Source organism: Colossoma macropomum, unplaced genomic scaffold, assembly GCF_904425465.1.
Source record: "Colossoma macropomum unplaced genomic scaffold, Colossoma_macropomum, whole genome shotgun sequence".
NCBI classification, from domain to species: domain Eukaryota; kingdom Metazoa; phylum Chordata; class Actinopteri; order Characiformes; family Serrasalmidae; genus Colossoma; species Colossoma macropomum.
The window spans coordinates 16133961-16159854 of NW_023494802.1; the positions used below are offsets into that span (position 1 = coordinate 16133961).

Below are 25894 nucleotides of genomic sequence, written 5' to 3' on the forward strand. Positions count from 1 at the left end.
GAGGTTGGTTGAATAGCATCATCTAAAATGACAAGCCACAAATGAGAGAATGCTTATAACATATATACTATAAGTCTTTATGTATTCTCTGTATGTTCTTCCAATATCAAATAACAAACTCAGGACACTTTGCAGACAGTGTAAAGGAAAACAGCAGAGGAGAGGAGGAATATTCACCATGCTGTTTAATATAGAGGCTTTTGGTTTCTACAGAGCAGTGAGTGAAAATGGAATAATAGCTATGAACAGTGATGCCTGTACACACTACTATTGCTATTAAAATAGCTGATTTACAACTGTATATTCTCACTGATAACGTGAATAGACTCATTAATACACTTCCCTATTGGGGTGTTTCAAAGAAGCCACTTGAATGAACTCATATACTGATTATATCACTAACATTAACAGAAACAAAACGCTGAATATGATGTCCACATCTGAAAGAACAGCCTGACTCAAAAAGAACAAACACAAAAAATGGTCAACATGAAGAATCCAGATTATTAGACGATCAAAGAGGTCTATTAAAAACCACTGTAACATTCATTAAATGAGAGCTGCAGTAAGTGCAGGAATTATAGATTAATATGGGAAGCTGAAAACCCCCAGTCTTATCAATCCAGTCAGTCTTAAGAATTGTATTATTAATTATCTTGCTCTATGTTCTTTTAAGTTACTAGAGAAGATATGAAGTTAAACCTATGCAAGGTGCCTCCTATCAAACTTTTTTTCTACTGTATGGGTCATTCTATAGAAACGTCCATTTTAGTGTCCCTAGCGTTTACAGATATACTACACTTGAAAAACATGTTAGGGTTACAATTTATTTATATTTTTGAAATAATACCATAAGTTATTTTGACAATTCCACCTTCTTGAGGCATCATTTTAGCAATATTGGTTTTTAAATCAATTATGTAGAATTCCAAGCACCACAGAAGAGCTCGTCCTCACAGTCGTGTAAAGGCTGAGGCCATATTTTGAGGTAAAAAACGTTTTTCTGCTATTTTAACTGCAATAATCTATACATGACTATGAAATATATGAATGACAAAGAAAACAAATGTCAAATAAATATTATAAAATATATAATGAAAGTTGCGGTCCCCAGGAGTCGAGTCATTGGTGTTACCACGTAATAAAAATCTCTTATTTTAAAATAAAAATCACACTGATGACATCACTCAACTTCCTTTTACCTGTTTTCTGAGGATCTATGAAGAAAAGCACATGGTGAGTCCACTGAGTCTTCCAGTTATCAGAGATTTTCTCATTTAGCTCATGATTTCACATGAAGCTTTTAGTTGAAGTCACTGGTGTGACCGACTTTATTCTGAGGTAATTGTGAAAAAATAGAATACAAATGGATTAAATTACATATTTTAGTGGATATTCCATGATTGACAACATGTGGTTTGATGCTCTAAAAATATATATCATTTTATAAAAATATCACTGGTATTACCCTCTCTGGTGTTCCCTTTCTTATGTGTAACACCAATGACGATCGGTAACACCAGTGACTCCTATACATAGCTAAAAAAGTGGACGTTTCTGTAGAATGACCCATTTGCTAAACTGATAGAATATAGAAGGTAAATCTCAGCCTCAAAAGAAAGATGCCAGCTCTATATTATGTCCCACAGCGTAGCAGTGTAAGCAACGCTGGCCTGCCTTTATTCCAGAAGCTTTGCAGTATTTGGTGAATTGACTGCATAAATACTTCCATTTAAGGATGTAATGATTTGTGGCTTTACGATGGTTCGCTGAAGCCTCTCTCCTGGTTATTAATGAATTCATTAGGACATGAATTAATTACTGTAAATACTGGTTTGTCTGGGGCCAACCCTAACAATATGATGACTCATAAATCTCTATCATTCAGAGGTTATAATATCCTGTGAGAAATGAGGCGTTGAAGGGAACGAAAAGACTGAGATGCAGCAAAAATATCCCTAAGCATTTCCAGGTTGTTTCAGGCTTTTACACAACACACAGAGGTGCACACATACATTAATAGACCCCCCATTACTACCATGTGAGGAGCCGTACATTGAATAAGAGAAGTACATTATTACTGACCAGAACGTAGGGTCTACATACACACCTCCAGTAGAATATGGCTTGAAGAAAAGCATGTCAAGGCCTTGTATGTCGCTTTCAGTACAAACGTCAGGCTTTGCAACAGCATCTAAGGTCATTTGTTATTCGAATGGCTAACTAGAGGTAATGGATTTTTTGGGTCTTTTTTTATCATCATCACATCAGAACAAAAACAAAGGCCACTCATTCGTAATCTTAACATTGAAAGACAACATTCTAAGTCAATTATAACATTTTATAATCTTATGCTATACGTTCATCATCATACAATCACACGTAAGTGCTAGAATAGCCTGAACGAGGCCGGCGTATTCAGTCAAAACTGCACGTCCGAAGAAGTGGTGAATATTTGTCATCACACAAAGCGCAACAAAAAAGATTGTCATGTGATTTCAAGTGAAAACAGCAACCACAAAAGCTGGAAAACCCTGCAGGGCCACACTCACTTAATGCACAGTACAGTACATAGAAGCCAGAGCACAGCGAGACAAAGCTACAGTCACTCCACACGTATCAGGGAGGGGAGTGTAGACCGAAAGGCAACTGTCACTGATGGCTAACAGAGAAAAAAAAGTCCAGAGCGTTATGATTTCTATAGGTTACTTGATAGGCCCAATCCCATTTCACCCCTCACCCCTACCACTTAGCCCTGTTTTGCGTGTTCACGTCTAGGATTAGGGTGTCCCAGTTTTTGTTGAGATAGAGGGGTAGGGTGAAGTGTTGGGGCTACATGGCCCTCCAAACGGAGGTTTTTCAGAGACTCCAAACAGTGTTATGAGAAAAACAGAAAAACCGGCAAGATGGCTGAACAAGCAACCAAAGAAACCCACAAACGTGAGAATTTTCTCCATTTAAAATTACGATAACCACTGTATTCTCTCAGTTTAATGTTGTTTCAATGTATTATGGTCGTTTTCTTTGTAACAAGCATAAAAATAATCACTAATAGTATGCTATGTCTTGGTAGCTAGCTAGCTAACTTTCCATTCCACCTTAAATAGTCCAGCAGTTCTGACGCCTGAAGCGCCAGAATGTAACTGCTGCAGCATTTAAGGTGGAACGGGAAAATTTGAACAAGAAGCTGGTGAATATCTGACTTCAGCTTCATATCACTGAAGAATTAGGGGTGGGTGATAATAAATAATTGTCCCCCTCTCTTTGAAAGCTTATGATGCCCTAAATGTAACTAAAGCCCAGCAGTGAGGAGCTGAACTTTACCCTCCTCTGCTATCACTGAAGACGGGCCGGGTCGCCTACAGAGCGGCTCTAGTAGCTGTTAATGAAAGTGTTTTTTTTTTTATTTTTTTTTTTTATTTGAGGGTCCCATTTCGTAGGGCAAGATTTCAACCACTACCCCTTGTAACTCAGTTTCAAAGGGTTAGGGTGACACTCAAAAACAAGGCGTAGGGGTAAAAAGAAGAAATGGGACTGGGCCTTACTGTTTGATTTTACCCTTATTATTTCAAAAATGTACATCTACACTCACCATCCACTTCATTAGAAACTTTGACTTCCATTCACTGGCTGCTTTTTGACCACCTGTCTTACAAATCCCTTGTATTTACAGCTTAAATATAACACATTGTAGACCATCTGTCTGTCAGCCATTCTATACCCTTTTGGCCAGTATTGACCAGATGCAATCTGGGTGGGAGCCCGTTCTCAACACCCATGCCAGAAGGATTAGGGTGACAATATAAGATTTTGAGTTGGACATGGTAGAGATGTGGTAGTGGGCGTACTGCAGCACCCTAACGTTGCTGGTGTTTATACAGAAAATGTTGAAGGGCTAACACAAACTGCATGGCAATAGATGAGCCACAGTCTCTAACTGGACACCTACAGGATGGACCTAGGTAGGTTTTTCTAATGAAGTGGCTGATGCATGAACGCAGGCGTACACAACTGATGACTCTTCGGTTTTAAGCGGTGTTCTCTGTTGAACATCTGATCTGCAAACACGTAGATGCACTGGATTTTAGATACACAAACACGCTAAAGTTCAAGTAACTGCCAATAAAGTGAATTTTAGTGCAATTGATGTCAGCATGTTACTCTACAGTGGAAAAACAACAGCATTTCAAACACGTTCTGATTGGCATGGGATTTTCAGATGGTGAGAACTTCAGAAACACAGAACGTTGAAAAGTGACACAATAACATTACAGTCAAAGTAAAGGGAATACACACACTGACAGTCTCTCAAAGTGCAAAAACAAGAAGAAATGTACCCACAGAGACCTCATATAGACCTGGTACAGTCCTCAAATCCTGATCCATGTCAGTAAGCGCCAGTATTACTATAAACTCTGTATGATTGCTTCTTTTCCATGCATCGTTTTACCTCTTTCATCCTTCCAGTTGTAACAATCAAAAGACCAAAAACATCATTAAAATGCAGGAATCCTTGTTTACCATACACTACTAATTTTGGCTTTAAATAACAGAATAAAGATATTATTTTTTATAAAGATAATATTTTTAATGCATTTCTTATGGACTAAGTTCTAGCAGTGACACGGGTGGTATATGCAAAGCGTTTAAATAGCTTGGTAGTAGCGACTAGCCTGTTTCCTTAAGGGGAAAAATGACCAGCATATGTCAAAGGCCGTCACTCAGGCATAATGGGAGAACTACCCTATGTAGAACTGCTACAGTAACAACCTCCTTTAATCTTTCAGGTGCTTTGGCTACACTACACAGAGAACACAACACAAACACCCACTCACATGTATTAACGCACACATAAGGTATTACAAACCAGCCTTCTTTTACTGGTTTACTGGTTTAAACCATACCAGCCAGAGGGGTAAACTAAGGGGCAGGAAGAAGGAAGACAGAGAACCAGGCATTCAGTCCTTTTTCTCGCTGTTTCTTCACTCCCTGGAAGGTACAATCAGTGTCAGGCAAACAAGGAGTATTCTGTGTCACAAGTGTGCGTGGGAGCATTGAGTGTGTGTCACATGTCCGTCAGGTGTCCATCAGATGTGCGTCAGATACACAGCAGCTCCTTGTCCTGCCAACTAGTCTTGGAGAAAGGGGTCACAGGTGAGGTTTTAAAGGTAAGGGCGACCGTTTCAAAAGCCAACAAGGATTGACAATAATTCAACTACGATTTGCTAGTAAATACCGTTCTCCCTTCTCTCTTCCCATCCTTTCTTAAAGACTATAGCAGGACCAGAGCTGTTATGGTTAGGATTCCATGGCAACAGATGTTTTATTAGCTGACCGATGCAGTCCCAGTTTTACCCCTAACTTGGCTTTACTTCGGATGTTCATAGCGCTCCATGATCTGTGTGCGTGTCCAGTCCGTGAACAGTGCTGTAAGGAGCTCCAGGGCCATGATATCATATACTCACGCCCCCTGCCCCTCCTCCCCCCGCAGGGTAATGTCGCATGCCTCCCCCACGGCGCAGGGAGTGGAGGGCCACAGTGCAGCAGCCGCGCAGCAGGGCCCCTATGTGGTACATGGGCTGGCCACCCTGCCGTGGTCCCCGGCACAACCATGCCACCGTGGGCACCACCGGCACCGCCACGGCCAGAAGATCCACCAGGAAGTGGCGGCTCCAGTAGCTTTTGATGGGGACACCACAGCTAGAAGACCTGGAGTCGTCTGCTTCAGCCTCTGCTGCTTGCTCATCGTCAATGTCCTCCTCCACTTCTACCACAGTGACACCGCTGATGCTGGTCTGCTCTCCCTGGGAAGCAGTGCTCTGTGGCTGTGAGGTCTGTGGGGTGGGCTCCGTTTTGTCCTCCGTTGGTGCTACTTGCATAATGCAGGGGACAGAAGTTGGGCTGCTTGGCTGTGGGCTTAAAGCAGGAGGAACAACCTCAGCAGCAGGATCAGTTGCTGTAGCTATGCTTGCCACAGACGAAGACTCTGCAGCAACATTCTCTGTAACAATCGACTCGACAGAAACAGAAGCGGATCCCTCTGCAACAGATGGCAAGGTACCAGGCTGATGGGTCACAACGTCCTCCAGAACCATAGACTCCACTTGATTAGCTGATTCCACAGCATTAGGGGGCAAGGAGGTGGACTGCAGGGCAGCACCTGCTGTTGGCATGGACTCGGTGGCTACGGAGTCTGTGAAGACACTTTCCATGGCAACTGTGGCCGTGACAACAGATTCCGTGGCAACCGAGTCCAAGTCATCCCCCTCATCTGACAACCAGGTGGAAGTTGGGCTGCAGGCCTGAGAGCGGAAGGTGCGCTCAGTGATGGTGTCCAAGTCAGTGTTGAAGGGTGCACTGGGGCCATGGGCTGGGGCAGATGCTGGCCCCTGGTCATACTCTGTCTGGATGGCCTGCTCTCGCAGGTGGTGCAGATACAGGTGGTGGTGCGACAGGCAGGGGTGGCTGAGGCTCACGCCAGGTCCTCCTCCTACTCCCGTCGTCCCGCCCAGGCCGCAGCGGAGCAGTAGCGCCCGACGATCTCTGCAGCACAGCCCCTCGTAAGTGGCCGAGTGTGGCAGGCGTGAGCAGGCACTGAGCAGTGAGGCTGTCTCCTCTGACAGGCAAGCAGCCTCCAGCAGCAGCTCGGCCCGGGATGCTGGACCCAAAGAAGCCTCTCCACAGCACACGAAACCGCTGTCCTGAGTGCCCTCTCCTGACAGGCACGGCAAGTCCGAGCCGCTACCGCTTCCGTTGCGCTCCACCACTGCCTGGTCGCTCAGCTTGGTGTAGGTAGAGCTGCGGGTCAGTGAGCGTGCTGGGGAGCCTTCACAGGACCTCACCAGACCCTCGCCGACCCCCAGCCCTGCCCCCACCACCCCTCCCCCGGAGTCCACAGCCTCAGCTTCTTTGGCCCCTCCAGCCTGGGCCAGCTCCATGTTCTGCAGGAGGGTCTCCAGCTTGTGGTTCTGGACATTAATGTCTTGGAAGCACTTTTGCACGCCTGTGTCTGTGTCACCCAGGCTGGAACGCACAACATCAACCACCTGCTTGAGTTGTTGGATCTCCCGGCGTGCCTCCTTCAGGGCCAGCTGGGCCTCCACGCGGTGGCATTCTTCCTCAATCCAGTCCTCCTGCATCCGGGACAGCTGAGTCCGCAGCTCATCGATTTCTGAGTCCCTGGGGAAAGATTGAGGAAGAGAGAGAGAGCAGAGCAGACCATTGAATAAAAAGAGTGAAGAGAGGTACAGAAAAAAAGAGGTTAGAGAAGAAGGATTAGTCAGCATTTCTGAGAACACTAGCTGTGATGTAACTAGCAGTGATGTAACTAAATAATGCAGCTTAGACTTGATGTGCAAACAGTTTAAAATGCATGAGAAATGTGTGACCTCTTATGATGTGGAGTAAATAACAAATTGTAAAGCAATTTCCATGCAAATATTCAGTTGTAATCAGAGCGTAATCTCTCCATTATACATTCAGGATCTGACAGTTGCTGTAGCTGAAATAAAGTTGCAAAGCATCCACACAGAATATATATATATTGTTTATATACACTGATCAGGCATAACATTATGACCACCTCCTTGTTTCTACACTCATTGTCCATTTTATCAGCTCCACTTACTATATAGGTGCGCTTTGTAGTTCTACAGTTACAGACTGTAGTCCATCTGTTTCTCTGCATGCTTTGTTAGCCCCCTTTTACCCTGTTCTTCAGTGGTCAGGACCCCCAGGGACCCTCACAGAGCAAGTACTATTTGGGTGGTGGATCATTCTCAGCACTGCAGTAACATTGACGTGGTGGTGGTGTGTTAGTGTGTGTTGTGCTGGTCCACTCACTGTCCACTCTATTAGACACTCCTACCTTGTCAGTCCACCTTGTAGATGTAAAGCTCATCTGCTGCTGCACAGTTTGTGTTGGTCATCCTCTAGTCCTTCATCAGTGGTCACAGGACGCTGCCCACAGGACACTGTTGGCTGGATATTTTTGGTTGGTGGACTATTCTCAGTCCGGCAGTGACACTGAGGTGTCTGATCCACTCGTACCAGCACAACACACACTAACACACCACCACCACATCAGTGTTACTGCAGTGCTGAGAATGATCCACCACCCAAATAGTACCTGCTCTGTAAGGGGCCATGGGGGTCCTAACCACTGAAGAACAGGGTAAAAGGGGGCTAACAAAGTATGCAGAGAAACAGATGGACTACAGTCTGTAACTGTAGAACTACAAAGTGCACCTATATAGTAAGTGGAGCTGATAAAGTGGACAGCATAGAAACAAGGAAGTGGTCATAACGTTATGCCTGATCGGTGTATATAGGTAATGCAGTTAACACGTTAAGTTTTACCTGTCCTGTAGTCTTTCGATGGTCTCTTTGAGCCGCGCCCTCAAATGTCTGATGCATACCTCCTTCTGCTGCAGAGGGGTCAGGTATTGCTCCGGGGGAGGGGGTTTGATGCCATGGTTATCTGTGCAGGAGGTGTACTTCATGTGACGCCTGAGCAAGAGGAGAAAAAGGGAAAAGGTGAACTTTTTGGCAAAAAAAATCTCATTTACACTGCAAACCGAAAGATATCACATACTTTCTTCAAACTGTACTGAGTTTTTAAGTAATCTCAAATAGACATGCTTATGTGTTTTCTGGAACTGTATGACATAATGTCATGTATGTAAAATGGTTGGAAACACAAATATTTAGGCTTCAAAATTGCATCTACTTCTGTTGTTTAGCTGTGCAACATACTTTGGTCCAATTTAACATGTAATAGTATGTTATTAATATGGAAATATGGTTGCATGATGACATCAGAATCATATTGATATGGGCAGATAACTGCTTTAAAAAATGACCAGCATCAGACAGATACACTTCAAACTGATGTATGAAGTATTTATTGTACTCAAGTAAAACCGTAATGTTTAGGCAATGCTGTGGTACTGTACTAACATGTCAGCAACGCTTACAAAACACTAATAAAAACAAGCTCAAATGAACAACACTGGCCAGACCTCACTTGCCACTGACCCTCCTGTTGATGCCACTGATAATCAGACTCAAACTATTTAATCACATACATTGTTTAACCTGCTTTTCCCCTTTTCTATATTTTAATATTTTATGCTAATGTTAAAACCTTATTCTCTGTTCATGTTGCTCTTATGTTATTGTTTGCTATGGACGGGTTCCCCTTTTGAGTCTTGGTTTCTTCCAAGGTTTGTTCCTCTTACTCTTACAAAGTTTTTCTTGCCATCGTCACCATTGGCGGCGCTCATGGGGACTCGGACCCGTATTTTTCTGTAACGCTGCTTTGTGTCAACACCTGTTGTAAAATGTGCTATATAAATAAACTTTGACTTGACATGACTTGACAACTTAATTTGCTAATGCAAATTAATAAGTATATTACAGTGTACGTAGTCACATATAAATAATCAATCATAAATTTGAATTCTAGAAATCTAGCAATTCATTAAAGTTTATAGATTACTGTCATTTGATACTTGTAACTCAAAAATAAAATACTTTAAATACTCTTTCTGAAGGCCCCCTAGTGGTCATTCCTCTGGTGGAATAAAAACAGATTCAGATATTTTTAAATAATATAATCAAATAAAAACATTTTTCCCTGTCTCTCTGTGTGAAACGTGACTTCTCTAATTATAAGGGGTCTTTCTAATGTATTTGTAAATATGAATTGGAATACCTATTACACTTATGATAAATTTATGAAAGAATATTTACAATGCAGACTGGCAGGGTGTTTCCTGGCTTCCGCCCAATGACCCCTGGGATAGGCTACAGCTCCCCCCACACCTCAGAAGGAGAAGCGGCTTAGAAAATGTGTGTGTGTGTGCGTATTTACAATGCTTTAATTTTGTGTATGTGACCAAGCAAATTATTAATCATTTAAATGGTAGCATTCATAAATGAACAAGTTACAATTATTTAATCACTATTATTAACAATGATTACATAGAGGCTATTCATAGGGGTCTGCTATTATAAAGCGTCCATTTTATTCATTTTACTGCATTTATAACTCAACTAATTTTGCTCTGTAATGTTAATTGTGGGCGGCGCGGTGGCGCAGTGGGTAGCGCTGTCGCCTCACAGCAAGAATGGCCTGGGTTCGATTCCCGGCCGGCTGACCAGGGTCATTTCTGTGTGGAGTTTGCCTGTTCTCCCCGTGTCTGCATGGGTTTCCTCCGGGTACTCCGGTTTCCTCCCACAGTCCAAAAACATGCAGTCAGGCCAATTGGACATGCTAAATTGCCCCTAGGTGTGTGAATGTGTATGTCTGTCTGTCTGTCTGCCCTGCGATGGACTGGCGACCTGTCCAGGGTGTGTCCTGCCTTCCGCCCAATGATAGCTGGGATAGGCTCCAGCCCCCCCCCGCGACCCAGAAGGATAAGCCGTTTAGATGACGCATGTATGTATGTTAATTGTGGTGGATCTAGTGCCGCTAATGATTTATAAATGTTTAAGTATCAGCATTGGCAGACTGGTAAATCGACCATAGATAACAGCAACGGTCCAAAAATCCCACATGAGCGAGTCTTTGGTGTTTTTGCCCCAGCACCATACTACAGAAAACGCGTCCTACCTGGGGGTGGGGCTTCCATCACTGCCCTTGCATGAGCCTGATGTGCTGCTGCTGCTGAGGGACGCGTTGCCATAAGGATCACGATTACTGACAGGCGCTGGACTTCGCCTGCAGCACAACAGAGCAACAGCATTAAAGCAGCTCTTGCACAATAATCACACAATTATAGGGCACTGCAAAACAGCACGTCTGGGTCGATCATTATAAATACTAATACCAAATCAAAACCAGCCAAAATCTACAGTCCTACAGAGCATGACAACACCACATGCCCACCCACACTGCAGAACACCACCAACATGCCACAACACAGATTCATTAACTCAATAGACAGTACCATCTGCTAAGATACGAGAGAACACCACAGGCAAAGAGACAGAAAAAATGGCTAAAATAAAAGCAAACAAAAAGAGAAATGATGCAGGCAGACGTGTATGAGCTATAATATGGCAAATATGCAGAGAAAGGAAGGATTCGTCAGAGTGACGAATACAGATCATGTTTGCCAAATGAAATGAATCAAGGCCAGGTGGCAAAAGCTGAGCAAGCAGTTCAGTCAGCAGTGGATGTGGAGGCATGATAATCTGATGACTGTCTGGACTCATTCTGCACACCATGTACAGCACTGTCAGATCCAATCAGAGCCGGTTTCTAACCTAGAATATAGTTACCTGCTTACAGTGCATTCAAGTGCATTAAAACTAATTAAAGTAACTAATTAAATTAAAGTAATTGTCCCTGTTATTATAATCCCATGCAAATCACATTGTTGTTTTTGTGAAACGTTAGAGCTACACTATGTAAGTTTTGGGGATTTGGAGACCTCTCTGGTGGAAATGTGTAACTGCACGCAATGAATTCGATGATTGTGAGCATGTTATAAGAGAATTTCTCAAAGAGAACTACATAAGCGACATAAGCAACATAAGTGAATTATCTACTATGTTGATTTTGCATTTGAGACCTTGCATCCCTCCAGCATGGACTCCAATTCCCATAACCCCTTGAATGATCACATGACTGTCTCCTCCACACACAACCTGTCTGAGATCAGCCTCGCCTGAATGCTGATTATGTTCACCTGGTTTGTCTGTCATGCGATCTGTTTAGTTAGCTTTTTAAGGCTGGGCTTTAGCTTAGCCTTTTTTTAAGGGTTATTGCTGCTGTTACCAGAGCTACTGAGCGTTTCATTGTGTATTCTGGTTTGTTTTTCTTGTTTATTGACCTTTTGCCCATTTGTTTCGACTCTGCCTTTCTGCCTTATCTCTTTGACTTTGTTATGATGCTGTTTTCTTGGTGTTCGATGGTTTTGGAACTGACCTTGGCCTGTTTTTTGACTATGAATTCGGAAGACCCTCAAACTAGCAAAGCCTCTTCATTTCTTACAATCCGCATGAGTCTGATTCATCCTGTCTCGTTACACCTAAATATTGAGCTGGACCTTCTTTCTGAGGCTGTGTGTGTCATGTTATTACACAAACACATATGGTGTGGTCTGAAAAACAAAAATCTGACCTGATACCTTTTAAATTGTTATTTCAGGCTTAACATGATTCACAGCAGAGCACAGACATGTTTTATTTCCCTGCTGACTCAAACAAATCTTACATAGTGCAGCTTTAACTAATTAACTAAATGAACTGCATTCACTGGCCACTTTATTACAAACACCTACCTTGTAGGTCAACTTTGTTGGTACAGGGCTAGAGACTGTAGCTCATGAAGAATGGTCAGCTTCTGCCCACAGAGCCATATATAATTTTATACAACAGTTATTTCTGGCCACGCAAGCTGATTGAGAAGAGCTCTAACTGTGCTGTTATTTTGCCATAACATCACATTTTTTTCACAAACACTGTATCACTCCGCTGAGACGCTGTTACTAAGCAACGACTTTGACAGCTGTAGGAGATGCTCAAGCCATTTGAACATTTTTACTTTTTACTTTGCCACAAACAGAAAATGGACACTTTTAAGATCACATTTGACCGACAGCTGATTTGGTCAGACTCTGAAGATGAGACGACACTAAATTCCTAAACTGTCATCACCACTGAGCAGCTTTTCAGTCGGCAGCTGTGACAGAAGAACAGCTAAACAACCTGGAATCAGCCAGAAATGAACCCAACACCATTCGCCAAACTAAATGGGCTGTAAGATGCTTTACAGACTGGCTGGAACAAAACAACATTAATATTGATCTGGAAAAAACTGACAAAACTGAGCTAAACTTGATATTGCGGCAGTTTTATGGCTCAGTCCGATTTGGTCAGACTCTGAAGATCAGACTACACGTTTGGCGAATGGTATTCAGTTCATTTCTGACTGATTCCAGGTTGTTTAGCTGTTCTTTTGTCACAGCTACTGACTGAAAAGCTGCTCAGTGGTGATGACAGTTTGGGAATTCAGTGTAAGGAGCTGGAGAACGAACTGCCGGCTGTGCAGCGAGTGAGCAGAGCTCGTTACTCTGACGTAGCAACAAGTTGCTTGTTAAGGAACTATAATTTGGTGAAGGAACTGCGAACATTAAAACGTATTAAACGCCGTGTTCACGGCCCAGTTTATTAATTTATTACTTTATTTATTTAACTGTTGTATAAAAGCAATAGAACACTCAAGGTCGTGTTATCGCGAATGACATCACGGCTGTGATGATCTACAGCGACCAAATCACAGCCGTGATATTATTTCGCCATAACACACTCCCTCTGTGTTCTATCACTTAAATATAGCAGATTTATAGAAGGTGGATCTCATAAAGTGGCCAATGAGTGAAAGTACAAGTTAAGTGTTTCTGTCAGTCAAATTTAACTGCTATATAAGTGAGGAGACTGAATCCATGCCAGACACAAAGAGAGAGAGAGTAAAAGAGAAGAAGGTAAAGACTGAGAGATGGGTGGGCGAGGGATGATGTGCTGACCGACAGTGACGCTCCGGAGACTTGGGGGATAGAAATCCTCGGCTCTGCCTCATAGAGACCATAATGCCTGACTCCATGGGGGTGTAGTCTAGCTCTATAAACCTGCAATAGTCAAAACTGACCCACACACAAGAATGCACCATTACACAGGGGACATACTCGCGCACACACCTGCCCAGAGGTGAACTGTGTTTTTGCTTTGTCATGGCAGAATTATGGATGGACCTTCAAATTCTTTGGATATTCGTTACAGCCTTAAAATACACCCAATAAACACTCTGCGGAAAATCTGCTCCTGGCAAATACGCATCAAAGAAAACAAACTGCACTGTCACTGAGAAGCTACCTGAAACAGTGTGGCACCTTCTAGAAGATTTACCCTGATAAGGTCAACAGTGAGGAAAGAGGAGTGAGAAGAAGGAGGACATTAAGTCAGAGACATTTAGATTCTGTAAAAATGTCACTGGTCTGCCAAAGAACGGATAAGATTCACCGCTCAGAAAAAAATACAGTGTACTTATCTCTTCATATTCTTCTACTCTCCGCCCTGCCACACGCCCATCATTTCTGTCACTGTAACATGTTCAGTTTTTGACTTAAAAAGATTAAACTCTTTACATCTGTTTTGGACATTTTCTCTGTGCGTCCCTTTCTCCTGACACAGATTGAAGGAATATTATGGCGTTTTTAACCTTATTTCTATGGTACAGCCAATTTCAAATAATAACTTCACTGCTTTTCCCAGAGAACTTGTAGAGCGGAGAATTTCCACTCCGTAATGTCTTCTGTGTTTCTCAAACGCTAGAGGGCGCTCCCGAGCACGTCCAAAATGAATGGGTCAAGATGGATCATTTAAGCAAAATCATAATTTATAATTGCTTAACAGTTTTAAAAAAAACAATACAACAATTTCCTGAACACTAAATAGCATAAAACATTTTAACGCTGCTGTTATATTTTTAAGAGCTTTTAAACTCGAGCTATAGGAATTTAAAACGAGGCATCATGTACGTTCATGACGTCTGTGAGCGCAAACAGCCAATGAGCTGCTCCGCTCGTCAACCAATCAGCACTCAGTAGCAGTAACGCTAGTGTGCCCAAAACCTGTTTGCTGTAGAAAAAAGGAAATATATAGGTAAGATATCTTTGTTTTTTTTAGTGAAATACATCCTTCTACTTTCTAAAATTAAAGAAACGTTCTGGGCGAGTGATTAGAAACTATTTTAACTTTTCGTTTTTAGCCGTTTAGCTCCATTTACTCCCATTCATTGAGGACTCGCTCGAGGGCGCCCTCTGCTGTTTTGCAGTCCTGTTTTTGATATAATGAGGGAAACAGGAAGAGGCCAGGCTCCTCATAAACCGGCTTTGGTTTTTGCAACTGTCCAACGGCTTCTATTGTAAGTGTGCTTTAAGTCAACAGATTTCCTATACTTTTCTAAGTACAGAGAAACGTGTCTAACTTATTGTCTGTGGTAACTGACTGTGTCTTACAGATACAGCAGATAGAAATTAGTTTAAAATACACTGAAATATTCCTTAAGCCTCGTCTTGGCCTAAATCACCTAAATCAATCAGGACTCCTTGTTTCAAAGTTAGTCTACAACCAGGTTTAAACTGTGCCTATGAACTGGCTGTATTCCTCCATTCTGTCCTGGGTTTGAAAGTCTGTTCCTATCTTTTCTGCTGAGGAAATAAGAGTGTAAATATTGCATTAAGGTGCATTCTTTTCTAGCCCCCTTGGGCAAAAGTGATCAGTCTGCAGAACCCAAACAGATGTGACTTATCCAAAGAAAAAAAAAAAAACCCAGGCAATTAAATCAGGCAATACTCAAGCAAATGCAAATTTGACAACCAGTGGACTGAGAGAAAGCTTAAAGGATAAATTCTCCTAAATCCCCCAAAAGCATTCTTTCAGAGGAGAACCAAATCCTCAGATACAAGCTGAATGGAAGCAGTGTTTATTTCCAGGTTGAGAGACTGGGAATTATGGGGACATGGTCGTGCTGGACTGTGGATCACTGGACATTTACAAAACCAAGTGCTACGCTATTACTAAACAGGCAGACATGCTTTCTGTTACGTAAGTGAAATACCACTTAAAGGGGACTCGTCATGGTGTCAAATAGTTGTGCGCACCCCTGGTGAAGATGAGTAAACAGGGTTATAAGAAATTCATGCTTTTGTTGAATTAGCTTCATCTCACACTGAATAAATGAGGAAAATCCAACCATTAATTGAAGTAAATTTGTTCTGAGAAACAAAATTCCCTCATCAAGAAATAATTACTTTTAACAAAACCATGTGCCCCAGTTATTACCACAGCATTTAATAGTCCTTGGTCCTCTCTTGTGCACTCCCCTCTTTAGCTCACCCACTGGTTTTCTATGGGGTTTTGATCAGGGGACTGAGATGGCTATGGCAGAAGCTTGATTGTGGGGGCAAATGAACTTGGGTCCTCTCCAGGCAAGTTTATCACAGTTCCAGCTCATTGGAACTTTTTAATTGATGCCCTAACTGTAGATATGGGCATTTTTAGGCAAGTAGTTATTTTTAATAGTGATTCCATGGCTTATAAACATCAATACACTTTTCCTCTATTTGAATTGTGTGCGGTCTTGTCTTTACCATTTTAAAGAAAGACAAAGAAAGATCATTTGACCTCTGTATCACCTCATATTTACACCCCACTGAAACAAAAAGTCATGTATTACTGCTTGAAAGTTCATAGATACTGATCAGCTTCCCAAAAAGTAAAATATAAATGGAAAAAATGCTTCAGTTATGTTTTGTTTCTAAGAATTTCCAGGGGTGCCAATAATTGTGGCACAGGTAGCTTTGTTAAAAAAAATCTTGATGAGGGATTTTTTTTTTAATTTCAGAATAAATTTACTTAATTGTGGAGAGGACTGTAGATCTACAGGTATTGCACTGTTTTATTCTAGAACCTATAAAACTTGATTCCTACATCTCCCAGAGTTCCTTTAAAGTTACCTGAAGTGTACTGAGGTTAATTCATTTTGCATTCATAATTCATACTTTACTGTGTTTTTCCCTCTCGTGCTGCAGCAGCTTTCGTCTCCCTTCTGTGACTTCCAACGTGAACTTAAAATTAAAATTTACATGTTTTTGTGGTCACTTCTAAATACGTCCTGAAAGTATAAACATGTTGTGAGATGTCAACCATCACTACTGTGGCAAGTTCTGTATTTCCAATTGGTAACAGAGCCTTTTTTCTTGTTATCTCTTTCAAACTGATGCCAAAAAGGCTGTAATTCCAACTGTTAACTGGTTTTTGTTGTCGGTTTGAAAGAGATAAGCCAGTGGATGTTGTGGCTACACTGTTTTCTTTTGTGTGTGCGGTTAAAGGGGTTGAACGAGTGTTTAAATCAGAAGTAAGATTGTGTTTCTTTAAAGTAGGATATTAAAATCCTAGTTTAAGTCCAATTTAACCAATTTATACAACAAAATTCGAATCATATCAGTGAGACCCATCAGGTTTCTGATGCCCAATGAACCACAGGATGGCTCTCCCTCCCACCCCAACATTCCATGTGATTATACTACAGTAACTCGGAATGACATGCCTTTTCTTCCAACCACAGTTCAGAAAGGGTGGCCTGTACCGTGTCTAGCAGGTTGTGTTTATGGATCAGGTCAAAAGAAAAGCAAAACAAGACGGTGAAGCAGAGACATGGAAAGCAAACATGAGAGAAAAGATCTGGTATCATTACTGATAGCAGAGAGAGAGACAGCCAGGGACAGGGGACACCAGGACACGTCCATCATACTGTGCTCTACAAGATGGACTGGATCAAGCGCAGTGATAATGACGCTGTGTGAAAGAGATGTTCTACTGAGCTGTGCGAAATAAAAGCAAACAGAGAAATTAGAATCTAGAGTACGGATAAATCGTCCATTTCTTGCTTTTCCAAACGACCTTGACTGCTCTTCAAAATAAAGGTTCTTCTAACTTTAAAAAGGTTCTTCACACGTCTCATTCACAAAAATGGTTCTTTAAAGAACCATCTATTGAAATTTTAGGTTCTTTAGGGAACCAAGAGTGGTTCTTCTGCGGCATCACTCCAGAGAACCATTTTGACACCTTTCTTTTTACTCCCTAAAAGTGTAAATTAGATAATAGTATGATTAGTTTGATTAGACTACTTAAAAACTTTTTTGTATATCATGGTATTTGATATTTACTGAAGTACATCAGAGAAGGAAAAGCTTCTACAGGGCCATTTGTTTTGTATTCTGGGTTTTCCAAAAATGCTGTATCTCTGTCGCACAGATTCTAGTTAAGATGCCACAGCTACAGACAAGATGGCCACCAGCAGTACAGTTTCCATTCTGTGAGTGGAAGCCATCTGTAGGTCCAGTCCTTAACCAGTCCCTGGCCCTTCGTCAGTACTCACTACAGGGCTAAGAAGACTTGGATAAGCATCAAACGAATACCTCTGCCCCCAAATATCCAGTCCTTCAAATCTCTATGCTAGTGGCTTAGGGCAGGGATGGGCGATTTTGAGGGCCTATTACCTTTTATCCTCAATACTAGAGGCCAAAACTACAGATGAGAACTCCCACACAGTAAATTCTCTAACCCCTAACTGACGAGTCACATAGTCTGATTCTAGTTTAATTTTTATTACCCAAATGTCGAAGTTCCAGAGCTTCAAAAGCTATTTTGAGTCTTCAGAAGTCTTCACTTTAACTTTCAGCTTCACCTAACAGTATGAAATCTGAAAAATGGCAAGTGCAAATAATAATCTGACTAATTAGAAAGTGAATTACAGAGTTAGAAAGCTTAATTATTTTGTAAAGTCTCCAAACGAATTAAAAATAACGTTCTTACTTATTTATTAGCCCACCAGGACCACAGTTCACCACCCCTGTGATAAATCCCTGGCTACAGCATTGCAGTCTGTGAAAAATGCTACCATATTATGCCAGTATTTAAGTAAAATCACTTTTATGTTGCAAGCTTCAAATGTTCATGTTGAAAGCTGAGCTGCGACCAGACTTGAACATATACCACCCCTGGCTTGGCGCTAACATAACATTGAAAATCCCACAGGGACCCCATTAGCATTAAAGCAGTAGTAAACGGGTGAGGGTGCATTGCATGTAAATCTTAGAAGGTGATGTTAACATGTTAAACAATAACTGTGTACAGATAGTTACAGTTAGCCGATGCCTTAGGTCTTGTTCTATGAGGGACCTTTTAGTAATTGAGGGTAGTAGTAAATTTGATAAACGTCGATAAACAATACGGTCAAACAATAATCATATTTTTAACCATTAGCCACACTGAATGGTAGCCTGGGCCGCATTTAACCTGGGACATGCAAGTTGCCCATCCATGTCTTAGGGGAAGTGCTCAAGGGATGGTTTGGGATTGGACCTGGTTTATTGAGCAGTGCACAGACTATTCTATGACTAGCAGCAGTGCTCTCTACTACAGCCATGCCCTATGTAGGGTACTGAATCTGAGGCTCACGGAGGGGCCGCGGAGGGGGAGGACAACATTTGCTGCAAGCGCCATTTAGGCTGCAGGGCCTTCAGAGGGTTGAATCTGAGGAGAGAGACAAGACAGAAAAGCACAGCGCTGGGCTCCACTGTAAGCAAAGATGCTAGTCCTGCTAATTATTGCTGTCTGATTAGCTCATTCTGTTTCTAACACTGCAACTAAACATGCTAGTTTGCTACAGTTTGCTCTAGGTTACAGTCACTTTCATAACTACCAGTGTGGTTTATGTGTAATATAACTTATTATTATAAAAATCAATTAAGCACTGATTCTGTAAACATTAATTCTATTACAACAGAGTCAATATTAGCTGCAAGGCAACTCCAAACCTATACAGATCTGCCATGTACAATCCTGTTTCCTAAAAAGTTGGGATGCAGAATGCAGAATGCAATGATGAGCAAATCACTTAAACTCTAGTTGAAAATAGAATAAAGACAAAATATTTCAAATGTCAAAACTGAGAAATTGTGTTGTTTTTTGAAAAATATAAGCCCATTTTGAATTTGATACCAGCAACACTTTTCAAAAAAGTTGGGACACCTCTTTTTTTTAACAACACTCTGTTTGAGAACTAAGGAGACCAATTACTGTAGTTTTGAAAGCAAAATGTTTTCCCATTCTTGCTTGAAATAGGAATTTAGCTGCTCAACAGTTTAGCACCATGGAGCCATGCTGTTGTAATACGTGCAGAATGTGGTTTGGCATTGTCTTGCTGAAATAAGGCCTTCCCTTAAAGACGTCTTCTGGATGGAATCATATGTTCTCCAAAACCTGTATATATATCGTTCAGCATTAATGGTGCCTTCACAGATGTGCAACTCACCCATGCCATGTGCACGAATGCAGGCCTATATAATCAGGGATGCTGGCTTTTGAACTGTGCACTGATAACAAGCTGGATGGTCCCTACCCTCTTCAGCCCACAGGACGTGGCATCCAGGATTTCCAAAAAGAATTTCAAATTTTGATTCATCAGACCACAGGACACTTTTCCACTTTACCTCAGTCCATCTTAAATGAGCTCAGGCCCAGAGAAGGTGGCAGCGTTTCTGGATCCTGTGGATATATGGTTTCTTCTTTGCATGGTTGAGTTTTGACTTGCAGCAATGAACTGTGTTCGCAGACAGTGGCTGTCAGAAGTGTTCCTGAGACCATGAAGTGATTTCCACTACAGAATCTGTTTTTAATGCAGTTCCACCTGAGGGCCCGAAGATCACAGCCAGCCAGTATTGGTTTTTGGCCTTGTCCTTCACATGCAGAGATTTCTTCAGATTCTCTAAATCTCTTAATGATATTACGTACAGTAAATGATGGAATCCCCAAATTCTTTGCTATTTTATGTTAAGAAATCTTATTTGCTCACAAAGTCTTTGACAGAGTGATGAGCCCCTCCTCATCTTTACTTCTGAAAGACTCTCTTTATACCCAACCACGTTACTAACCTGTTGCCTAATTAGTTGTGAGATGTTACACTAGGTATCAAATTCAAAATAGGCATATATTTTTCAAAAAACAATATAATTTCTCAGTTTCACCATTTAATATGTCTTTGTACTACTTTCAATCAAATATAGGGTTTAAATGATTTGCACACAATTGCATTCTGTTTTTATTACATTTTGCACAGCATCCATTTTTTTTGGAAACAGAGTTTTAATATTCCATCTATCATGATTTCTATGGTGATTACATAAAGTGGCAAATGTTCAAAGCTAAGGTAAAGCAACTGTATTCCCAATTAAGTTAATGCGCCTTATATAAGATGAGATTGCTAGCATTAGTGCTGAGTCTCCTGGAACGTCGCTTTCTTGGGTTTAAAGCTCCTCAACTGCCCAGTGTGAAATCAATCTTCAGGTGGAAAGAGAAAATGGTCAGTATTAAAGAGCTTAGCCATGACTGCACAGGAAAAAAGGAGAAAGTAAAAGAGAGAGACAGAAAAAGAGACTTGTTAGCATTGGCAAAGCACTTGTGGTTCTTAGAGGCTGATGAAGATGAAGGAAAAAAAACTGCAGTTAAATATATATATTGATTGTGTCCATCCTACAATCATAATGCATGTCTAAGATTTTATATTCAAAGAAAATCCATCAGAGAGAACTTCGACGACTAGATCTATAAATCAGAGAAAGACATGTTAAGCAGGGTTAAGATACATGTCGCATTTCATGTAGTCAAAATGAAAAGGATTATAGATAAGAGAGAGATAAGATAAGGAGAAAGGCAAAAGAAGTCAGGGAATACACAAGAAGTGGAATTGCTGGCTGTGTTGCCTCAAAGGGTGACACAAGAGAGCCAAACAGCTGCATAAAGAAAGAGTTGAGCCATACCTGCGAGACCCAGAGCCAGATTTTTTATTGACAGGTGAAGACATGGAGGCCAGCTAGATCTCTCACTCCTCCCTCCGTTTCTCTGCCAGGAGTCCTCTCAGCACAGCTGAAAGATCTCAGATGCAGCCAGCCTGGAAAAGGAAACACAATGGCAGAAAATAAGAGTTTTCACTGGGAGACAAGAAGCCAACACCTCCCTATTTTCTTGCAGCTTAGAATGAAAATGAAAGTACTACTGTTAAGTTGTACAGGGTCACTGGACCAGGAATGTGTATTATAGAAATGTACAGTCCATCTAGACCTGTCGGATTCCAGGAACATCTCAGCCAACATTAGTTCAAGCATTAGGCACTGCTAGACCTAATGAGATTGCATAGCTTGGAGGGATACAGAATAGCACAGAAGCAGAGCTGATCACCAAGCTGAGAATGCACTAGTTTATAGGGCACATATCCAACATTTGTCTTGTATTATTTATTTTCCCCTTATGGTCCACTCATGACATGCATGTGTAGTTTCCCATGATATGGGCTCTGTAAGAGTCAGGCAAAGAGATGAACAAAACACTTCTACAACAAAATGTAGGCCTTTGTAGGGGTGGACAATATGGAAGAAATATCAGGGTAATTAATGACATTTTCACAATATACAATACGTATCACAATATTTTGAGATACACACAAAAATTCGCTAGTGGTACAAGATTTTTAAGAACTAACATCAAAAAACTGTGGGTACAAAGATTTTTAGGTAATGTTTCACATGTGCTGCACTGAATCTATTCAAAGACAACTAATAATGCTCTCTTTATAATGCGATGCGCCAGGGGTCAGCAACACACGCACATGCAGCTCTTTTACTGCCTTGTTGTGGCTCCACAGCAGAATTAGATTTGTAGGTAAAAATAAAATAATCATCATTTGCAGTAAAATAAAGCTCTTCTGATCGTTCAACACAGTTTTAACAATAAATGGTCTTAAATGCTGGAGTTAATGTAGAACTGCTAATTCACCCTTTAACCCTGAGGTTGGTGCACAGACTGCTGGTCACCACGGCAATGACAACAATCTCACCTAGTTAGTAGCTAACGAAACAGCAAAGAGAAAGATTTAAAACGGACATCCATAATTTAGGGACGAACTGACTTATTTGCATTTATAATCACTCCAGCTGGTTTCCTGATATGTTTAATCTACAATGAGAAACTGTCAAACACTAAAAAGTCACAAAGCAGTAGTCAGTGTCTTGTTTGCCAACTTCCTGATCAAATTGTCCCGTTCCACCTTCAATGGCGCAGCAGTTACATTCTGGCACCTCAGGTACCATTTAAGGTAGAACGGGAAAATTTGATCAGGAAGCTGGCAAATGAGAAGTGACTTCAGCCTCGTAAAAAATCGAATGTTCAGAGACATTTTACAAGAAACTGTTCCACTTTTGCAGAAAGGTTTCCTGCCAGAGATGTGAGAAAAGCAGCTATAGCTGAGCTAAAGCCTAAAGAAGAGTAAAGTAAGTCTGCGTTTACGTTTATATTACATTTTTTAGCCTGTACTAGTACATTAGCACATACTGAGACATATTTACAGCCAAGATGGTAAAATGGACATAAAATGTTGTGGCTCCCAAAGTGGTTTGATTTTTGTTAAAAGGACAAAATAGCTCTTCTTAACATTTGGGTTGCCGACCCCTGAGATATGCATCGTATTGCCCACCTCTCGCCCTTTTATAATACTGATATTGCAGAGGCATTCACATGACACAACAAATATAACACTGCTGTCAAAACAAAACCTCAATTTGGAAAATGGTAACTTTACAGGAGAAGGAAGAAACATTACAACCTGGTAATGGAAGTTATGTAAATGTAATTTTGGACTATTACTATTGGCCTGTTTATCATGAAATTGTAATACAATGCAAAGAGTTACTAGACTTTCAAATTATGGAAAAAAGTAAAATACACCAAAAATGAAGTTGGTTTTGGGGGACAGTGACGATAAATTACTTTGGTTAAAATAACACAGGTACTTCTATAATCATGTTATATCAAGGGTTCAAACACGTTTTCAACATAATGTAAATCATAATTGCAATTGCAATGTTAAGCAATATAACCACAATGGTATTCTTTCCATCTCATGCAGCCCCAACTGAAATGCCACGATGAACAGACACCCAGCAAAATCAAGATTTTTTTCCTTTTTCCTTTGCTTGTGTAGTTGGGTTACACATTAACCTTATATCTGTAAGTACTGTACATGCAGGATGAAGGTGATGCTTACATGTGTCATATTGGCTTTGAAGTGAGTCCTGTTAGTGAGCCTCAGGAAGGAGGGATTAATTGCTGAATAATTAATTGTTAGACGTTCGCCCAGCTCAGCTGTTTCTCCTCTCTCGATCTCACTCGTTCCTTTCTTTCTCTCTCACATGTCCACACTGAGTCAAGCATCTGCTCCTTTTACAGCCCCAAATCATCAGCTTCAGCGTCTTTCAGTGTGATATGACCTTCTCTGCTCTTCTGCTCTGCTCACATTTACAGATTTCACCAAAACATGCGCAGCCTGACTACCAATTCTCTTCTTCATACGGTTTGATCAGAATCAGATTATTCAGTAGTGCATGTGATCACTCAAGCCTCTTATTCTTTCAACATAATCCTTTTCTTTCATATGCAATTGATAATTTCTATCACAGCATCAATATGAGTCATTCTACAGAAACGTCCATTTTTGTGTCCCTAGCGTTTACAGATATAGTACACTTGAAAAACATGTTAGGATTATAATTTATTTATATTTTAAAATAAAACAATAAGTTATTTTAACAATTACACCTTCTTGAGTCTCAATTTAGCAACATTGGTTTTTAAATCAATAATATAGAATTCCAAGCACCACAGAAGAGCTCGTCCCCACGGTCATGTGTAAAGGCTGAGTGCCTTGTTTTTCTGCAATTTTAACTGCAATACATGACTATGAAATATGTTAATTAAATGACATAAAGAAAACAAATGACAAATAAATATTATAAAATATATAATGAAAGTTGTTGTCCCCAGGAGTCGTGTCACTGGTGTTACTGCTTAACAAAAATCTCTTATTAAAAAAAAAGAAAGTCACACTGATGACATCACTTAACTTCCTTTTACCTATTTTCTGAGGATCTGTGAAGAAAAGCTCATGGTGAGTCCACTGTGTCTTTCAGTTATCAGAGATTTTCTCATTTAGCTCATGATTTCATATGAAGCTTTTAGCTGAAGTCACTGGTGTGACTGACTTTATTTTTACTGTGAAAAAATAGAATACAAATGGATTAAATTACATGTTTTAGTGGATATTCCATGATTGGTAACATGTGGTTTGATGCGCTGCAGCAGCCAATTTGTAAAATGTATTTTTTATTAAAAATGTCTCTGGTGTTACCTTTCTTATGTGTAACACCAGTGATGATCGGTAACACCAGTGACTCTTACGAATAGAAAAAAGTGGACGTTTCTGTAGAATGACCTGTATCTATAGGCAGCTTTGGGGTATAAAGGGAATGTGGAGGGTTCAAACTAAAGCGCCATTGCTTTAAGTACCAGTGATCTTAAATGTACAGTGTTGGCGCTGATTTATTTTTAATTTTGTAAGTGCACCCTGAGAAACACAAAGCACCAGCTCTGTACCTCTCTGTCTAACCCACTACTGTTCACTTCAGAATAATCCATTACACACATCAAACACCTGCAACATCAGCAACAGCAAAATCTGCACATCCAAATCAGAGATCAAATCACCACATATAAGACTCGAGATTAAACTAAGGCTGACTCCTCTAAGCCAAACAGTCGAATAATTGTCGTACCATTCCCAGTCCACTAAGATTCTGTTGGTCAACTAACTATGTTTATTTAAATCTTTATTTATGTACAGTGGGGACCAAAGGTCTGAGAGCAGTAGTGAAAACTGTTGCATTTTTTTATTTAATACAAAATGTTCCATTATAAATTATAGGACCAGCACAACAGTCTGAGTGAACAGCAGAATATTGAAATGAAATATTTATAACCCTGTTTCCAAAATGGCTGGTATGGTATACAAAATGTAAATAAAAACAGAATACAATGATATGCAAATCATTTAACCCTATATTTAATGGATAATAGTACAAAGATAACTGATCAAATAATGTACCTACGAAATTATATTGTTGTTTGAAAAATATATGCCCGTTTTGAATTTTATGCCAGCAGCACATTTCAAAAAAGCTGGGACGGGGTAACAAAAGATGGGTTAATTTGTGTAATGCTAAAAAAAAACACCTAGTGCAACATCTCACAATTAATTAGGTTAACTGGCAACAGGTCAGGAACATGATTAGGTTTAAAAAGAGCATCTCTTTTAGAGGTTAAGATGAGGAGGGGTTCCACACCCTGTGAAAGACTGCACAAACAAATAGTGCAACAATTCAAAAACAATGTTTCTCAATATGAAATAGCAAAGAACTTGGGGATTTGATCATTT

At 40.7% G+C, this 25894-nt stretch overlaps 1 protein-coding gene across 3 annotated transcripts; it reads right to left on the reverse strand.

The window, feature by feature from the left end:
• Positions 1-3559: 3559 nt before the first annotated feature.
• On the reverse strand, positions 3560-24097 carry snphb (syntaphilin b). 3 transcript variants are annotated; one of them, XM_036592066.1, is made up of 6 exons: positions 23672-24097; positions 21393-21523; positions 13536-13652; positions 10616-10723; positions 8359-8508; positions 3560-7179 (listed from the first exon to the last, which is right to left on the reverse strand). In XM_036592066.1, the coding sequence occupies exons 2-6, from the start codon at positions 21434-21436 to the stop codon at positions 5454-5456; spliced, it is 2145 nt and encodes a 714-aa protein (XP_036447959.1). In that variant the 5' UTR covers positions 21437-21523; positions 23672-24097; the 3' UTR covers positions 3560-5453. The 3 variants fall into 3 exon arrangements, with proteins under 3 accessions (XP_036447959.1, XP_036447961.1, XP_036447960.1); XM_036592068.1 differs by lacking the exons at positions 10616-10723; positions 13536-13652; XM_036592067.1 differs by lacking the exons at positions 13536-13652; positions 21393-21523; positions 23672-24097 and adding an exon at positions 19033-19258.
• Between the last annotated feature and the right edge of the window lie 1797 nt (positions 24098-25894).